Source organism: Carlito syrichta, unplaced genomic scaffold, assembly GCF_000164805.1.
Source record: "Carlito syrichta isolate Samal-C Ts95f unplaced genomic scaffold, Tarsius_syrichta-2.0.1 Scaffold248244, whole genome shotgun sequence".
NCBI lineage: Eukaryota > Metazoa > Chordata > Mammalia > Primates > Tarsiidae > Carlito > Carlito syrichta.
The window spans coordinates 160,851-167,722 of record NW_007192340.1 but is presented as its reverse complement, the minus strand read 5'-3'; the positions used below and the strand labels follow the sequence as shown (position 1 = coordinate 167,722).

The 6,872-nt window shown below is 40.5% G+C and overlaps 1 protein-coding gene across 1 annotated transcript in view; it reads right to left on the bottom strand.

Annotated features, from left to right (window-relative positions):
• The window catches only part of LOC103253723 (zinc finger protein Aiolos-like), a 75,287-nt gene that overhangs the window by 7,884 nt on the left and 60,531 nt on the right, over nt 1–6,872 (bottom strand). The window contains exon 6 of the mRNA XM_008051964.1: nt 4,808–4,924. Within this exon, the coding sequence (XP_008050155.1) occupies nt 4,808–4,924 (117 nt within the window). The remainder of the gene's footprint in view (nt 1–4,807; nt 4,925–6,872) is intronic.

The following is a 6,872-nucleotide window of genomic DNA, read 5'->3' as shown; positions in this document are numbered from 1 at the left end:
TCCTTCCGCCTCAGCCTTCCAAGGAGCCGGAATTACAGGCATGCGCTCCCACGCCCGGCTCATTTTCTGATTTATTGTAGGCATATGATAGCTATATTGGAATAAGCTATATTGGAATAAGACACTATGTCCACAACGGACTTCCAGTTTTAAGAAGGAAACAGAAATGGAAACTATATACAGAACAGTGGCACTAGTTAAAGGATTGGCTTGTGTTGGAGTAAATATTTACACCATGGATCTCAGGAAAAATTATAGGAACTAGTCGGGCTTGGTGGCTCAGCCTGTAATCCCAGCGCTTTGGAAGGCTGAGGTGAGTGGACTGCCTGAGCCCGCGGGTTCGAGACCTGCCTGGGCAACTTGGTGAAACCTCATCTCTACAATAAAATAAAAAAAATTAGCTGGGTGTGGTAGCGCGCGACTGTAGTTCCAGCTACTTGGAAGGCTGAGGCATAAGGATCGCTGTAGCCCAGCAGGTCGAGGCTGCGGTGATCGGGAGCGGCCACTGCACTCCAGTCTTGGTGACAGAGTGAGACTCCAACTCAAAAAAAAAAAAAAAAATTATAGGAACTATTTGAAATAAAAAAGATAGAGTATGTCAACTGACATGCAGTATTTATACTTGATTAAGCTGTGACTTTACACATTTTGTAACCTGAAACCACCATTACAACATATTTGTTTAAAAAGAAAATCAAAACTTGCTGACTTAGTTAACCCTTTATTTTTTTGCTAAGGCTTAAAGTATGTTGCATGCATCCATCAAACCACCCTATGACATGCAAATTAACTCAATCTCTGTATTTCAGCATTTCCTGAATCACCTAATACTACTGAAGATAGTTAAAATATTACTTCTGATACTTTTTATAATTTGAAATTCCTAAAAAAGGTTGTAGGGAAGGGAAGTAAGGTGGCGACCTTCCATCAAAATCATTAGTTTTAAACTTACTGTCCAGAGAGCGTAGCTTACTGATTTCTCCCTACTTCCAGGAGAATCAAGACACTACGCTGCACTTCAACTTACATGCCTATGTGTGTTTCTATTAGTATGTGTGCTGCTAATTTCGCTTATGAACCAGATTATGTATAACCTTTAAAAAAATATTTAAACAGCCGGGTGCGGTAGCTCATGCCTGTAATCTCAGCAATTTGGGAGGCGGAGGCGAGAGGATTGCCTGAGCTCAGGGGTTCGAGACTAGCCTGGGCAACATGGTGAGACCTCGTTTCTACAATAATTCAAAAAATTAGCCAGGCATTTTGGCATATGCCTGTAGTTCCAGCTACTTGGAAGGATGAGGTGGAAAGATCGCCTGAGCCCCCCAGGTCAAGGCTGCGGTGGCTGTGAGCATGCCACTGCACTCCAGCCTGGGTGACAGAATGAGAATACGACTCAAAAAAAAAAAAAAATATATATATATATATATATATATATATAAAGCCAAAAGTGTAAAAAACCCAAATGTTCATTGAATGAAGAATGGATAGTGTGGTAAATCCACACAATGGAATATTATCTGGCCATAAAAAGGGATGAAGTACTGATATATGCTTCAAGATGGATGAGCCTCAAAAACATCATGCTAAGTGAAAGAAACTTGACACAAAATGCCACAGATTGTATGATTCCATTTATATGAAATGTCCAGAATCAGCAAATCTATAGAGGCAGAAAGCAGATTAGTGGTTGCTGAGGGATGGAGGAATGGGGCCTGCTGCGCTAATGAACACAGTGCTGCTTCTGAGGATAAGGAAAACGTTCTGAAATTAGATCGTGGCGATGACTGTACGACTTCATGAATATACTAAAAACGATTGAACTTCGCACTTTAAAAAGATGAATTTTATGGTATGTGAATTATATCTCCAATTTTTGAACATAAAAATACGGCTAATCACAAAAACACTAAAGCGCTACTGATTTTTAAATAAGTCACTGAGTTTTGGTGAGTCTCCATTTGCTTACCTCTAAAATAAATGGGTAGGGTCAGATGCTCTCTTTCATTCTTCTAGCTTTAAATATTAATGGTTTTACTTGGAATATAGTGGAATTTCATAACTTGGGAATTTCTCACAGTAAGAACTTTGCCTGTTATCTGAAATATGGAGCTGCAAGTAAAGATGCCTACATTCTGTTCTTGGACAAGTACTGTCTGACTAACATGAAGCATGTCGCTTAAGATGTCAAAACCCATGCTTTAGGTTTGTTTTATTTTTATTTCTTTTTTTTTTTTTAAGTTGGAATCTCACTCTGTTGCCCAGGCTGAAGGGCAGTGGCATGCTCACGGCCACTGCAGCCTCAACCTGCTGGGCTCAGGCAATTCTTCTGCCTCAGCCTTTTAAGTAGCTGGAACTACAGGTATATGCCACCATGTCTGGCTAATTTTTTGATTTATTGTAGCGATGAGGTCTTGCCAAGTTACCCAGGCTGGTCTAGAACCCGTGAGCTCAGGCGGTCCTCTCACCTCGGCCTCCCAAAGTGCTGGGATTATAGGCGTGAGCCATTTTATTTCATTTAAAAAATTAATTATTATTATTATTATTTTTTAGAGATGGGGGTCTCACTATGCCCAAGCTGGACTCTAACTCCTAGGCTTGAGCAATCTTCCCAAACTGGGAAGATTGCTTTCTGAGCAGCTGGGACTACAGGCATGTACCATCATGCCTAGCTTGTTTTTTATTTTTTGTTTTATTTTATTTTTAATTTTCATTTTATTTTATTTTTGAGTTGGCGTCTTACTCTGTCACCCCTGCTGGAGTGCAGTGGCACACTCATGGCCACCGCAGCCTTGACCTGCTGGCCTTAGATGATCCTTCTGCCTCAGCCTTCCAAGTAACTGGAACTACAGATGCACACCACCACGCCCATCTAATTTTTGTGATTTATAGTAGAGATGAGGTCTCACCAAGTTGCCCAGGTTGGTCTCGAACCCCCAGGCACAGGCAATCCTCTTGCCTCGGCCTCCAAAGTGCTGGGATTACAGGCTGAGCCACCATACCCAGCTTGTTTTTTATTTTATTTTATTTTTTTAAGGGAGTAAACACTTCTCTTTAGAAATAAGGAGGAAATCCAACTCCTTGATAAAACGAAAGATGTCATCAGGATAAAAAGCAGAAGCAGTGCAAACCAACGGAATTCAGTTGACCAGCTCCTAACACCATAAAATACGCTTTATCTAAAACAAAAGTTTCCTCTTAAAGTGGGAGCAGTTTAAATATTATTTCTACTCCACTTTTCCTGAGTTTCACATGATATCTGTAATATTTTTGTCATCTTTCTACATTAGGGTTTTCAAACTATTCATCTGCAACTACTGAGGTCAAAAAACTAAATCCCACAGGGATTCGTACCTATTTTAAATAAGCAATTGGTTCAAGTAACCAAATACAAATGTCAGATGACCCAAGCTGCAGAACCAGACTGATGGCCAACTGGATGGGACAAAGGACAGCTGCAGAGATGTGACACAAAAAAGTTTCAGGCTGCTTCAACTAAAGAATGAAAAGGAAATAAAACTACATTTGAGATATGAAAGAACATTTTAGTGTTTTAACCAATTGCCAGTAAGCAACTCACGCAAATCACTGAATAAAATAAGAAATCCCCAAAGCCAAATATAAGTTTCACAACAAACCACATGAGAAGACAAGGATATGATGGTTTGGAAAATCCTTGTAATTATAAGCGACTCTTTCCTAGTCACTCCCAACCTCCTCTACCCTTCATCTCTGCCATCTCAGAAAACGGCAGCTCCACCCTTGATCAGATCCCACATCAACCTGGTAGGAAATCCTGTTGCCTCTACCTCGAAAAGGTCCATAGAAGAGAACACGTCTTACCACCTCTACCACTATCGCATCATAATTCTCTCTTTTCAAAAAAATTTATTATTTATTTATTTATTTATTTATTTTGAGTTGGAGTCTCACTCAGTCGCCCAGACTGGAGTGCAGTGGCTGCTCCCGGCCACCGCAGCCTCGACCTGCTGGGCTCTGGCGATCCTTCCGCCTCTGCCTTCCAAGTAGCTGGAACTACAGGTGCGCGCTACCACGCCCGGCTGACTTTTTGATTTATTGTAGAGATGAGGTCTCGCTTGCCCAGGTGGGTTGCGAACCCGCGGGCTCAGGCAATCCACTCACCTCAGCCTCCTAAGGCACGGGATTACAGGTTGAGCCACCAAGCCCAGTCTCTTACTTGAATTATTGCAATGTCCTCCTAACTGGACTCCCCAGTCTCCAACATTGTCCCAAATACAATCTACTCTCAAAAGCAAGTAGAGAGATTTTTTTCAAATGAGTTGCCCAGTGATGTCATCTGTCTGTTCAAAGTTCTCTAAAGATTTTCAATTTCACTCAGAGTAAAAGCCAGTCTTATCAGTCTTTGTAAGCCTGATAAGAACTGGTTTCCTATTTCTTCTCTGGCTTCATGTTCCATTATGCACTCTGTTCTAGCAACATAGGACTATGTACACTTGTTCAAATTTGTGCCCCAGGGCCTTTGCACCTGCTGCTCCCCAGTTATCTGCAGGGCTCATACCTGGCTAAGAAGTCTGTTAAAATGTGCCTTGCTGAAACCTTCTCTAACTCTCACCCTTATCTCTCAATACAGGCTTCATTTTTCTCAAGAGCACTTACTACCTTCTAATATACAGTTTGCTTATTTACTTTATTTGTAATCTGTCTGCCCTCATCAGAACATAGACTCTTCGAGGGCAAGGTTTTGGTCTTTTTACTTACTTGTATCCTACTCCCTAGGGCAATAGATGCTCACTAAATAATGTGTGGAATGAGTGTTACGTAAACTCACCGGTGTCCCCCAGGTCAGTGCTCTGAAGAAATGTACGGCAGCGCTCCTTGTGCTCTTCAAGGGAACTTCTCTGCTTGTAACTCCTTCCACAAAACTCACATTTGTAGGGTTTCTCAACTAGAAGAAGAGCACAAGGGGCACTCAGCGACCCTTAGGGGTTCCATATAGATGGGTTATTGGGGCTCTGTGGCAACTGTTCACTAGAAATGAGACTGCTAAGCAAAGCCAGAGTATTTGGATATTTTGAATCTATATTACTTTTAAGTTTAGTAAGCTGAAATAAGGTTATGGTTTATGATTAATTATTATGTCAGATATTCTTTGAAAGGATTGCCTCCTGTCACAGACAACAGGATTTGGATTTAATGATTATCATTTAGGGCAGTGTTTTGGCTCCAGGTCAAATCTTGTTTCTTCAGGAAAGAGAAAATAAGGCTCGTTCATTCTTCAAAGAGGTTAGTGTGGTATAAGAATGAGATAGAAAGGGATTTCTTATTTTGTGGCTTCCACCTGGCTGTAAGTAAAAACTGCCTTGACTTGTGGGAGCTAGACATTCAGGTAGAAACTGATGGCCCTGTTAGAACACCGACATATTTGATAAATTTAGCTCATCCTTGCCAAATGGCTATGGTAAAGCCTGGGTTAAAACAATAAAACTGACCTAATTAACTAAGGATATTTTTGAATAATAGAAATTAAAATGAATTATAAAAATGACTTCATCTAAACGTCTAAGATGAAGCAAAAGATTCCTCAAAAGTTCACCCATACGATTCAAGCAACCTTGATCCTCCTCACTCCCTACATGCTTTATTGCTTGGAATATAAATAATAACTTCAACTCTGTATGAGGCTGGCCTTTCTGACTGTTGACAAAATATATACAATAAATTTGTCGGTTTTAGAGACTGGAATTTTTGTTTCCTAACTCCTCTTGCTCAGTTTAAAAAAGAGACTTTGGGATTTAAAGCACTAAAAGATCCTTATGGAATCCCAAATTAAAACAAATGCAGGTTTGCTAGGCTAAAAATGTTAAGTTTCTGCATAAATTGCATCCTCTAGAAACTGTCTTTAAAATGCCTACTCTTGTTGTTTCTTATTTGAAAAAGGCAACAGAAGAGAACTATTCTAGTTTTTTTGAGCCAAACTCATCCTTAATTCATTACTCTGGAAAAATGAGGTGTAAATTACAAGAAAGAAAACCTTCCTTTTCTACTTATGATTTCTCATAGTGGGTTTTGTTGGTGCTGATTTGTTTAATCCTAGTCGCTGACTTGTAACCAGTTTCAAGTTTGGGGTTCGATTTTAGTCAACTCAGTAGATGTGAATTGACATAAAAACAAACCTTTTTTTTTTTTCAATTAAAATTTTGTCAGATAACATCAAGAACAAAAGGTCCCAAATTTGAAAATAAGCTCAGTCTTATTTTTCTCGGAGGGAAATTCTAAATGAAAAAAAAAAAAAAAAAAAGATTATCTTGCTTGGCCAAATAAGGAGTAAAAATATCAAGAGAGTACATGGCTTTTTATGAATTCTTTTTTTTTTTTTTTTTTGAGTTGGAGTCTCACTCTGTCGCCCAGACTGGAGTGCAGTGGCTGCTCCTGACCACCTCAGCCTCGACCTGCTGGACTCCGGAGATCCTTCCGCCTCAGCCTTCCAAGTAGCCAGAACTACCAGCGCACGCTACCACACCCAGCTAATTTTTTAATTTATTTTAGAGATGAAGTCTCGCCAAGCTGCCCAGGCGGGTCTCGAACCCGCGGGCTCAGGCAATTCACACACCTTGGCCTCCCAAAGCGCGGGATTACAGGCTGAGCCACCAAGCCCGAATTTTTATGAATTTTTATGAATTCTTATTGCTGCTCATCTTTTAGATTAAAAATAAGTAGACTGAGCTGGACACAGTGGCACACACCTATAATTCCAGAGCTTTGGGAGGCTGGGGTGGGAGGACTGCTTAAGCCCAGGAGTTTGAAGCGGCAATGAGCTATGATCACACTACTGTACTCCAGTCTGGGCAACAGAGGGAGACCCTGTCTCTTAAAAAAAAAAAAAAACCCGCGCC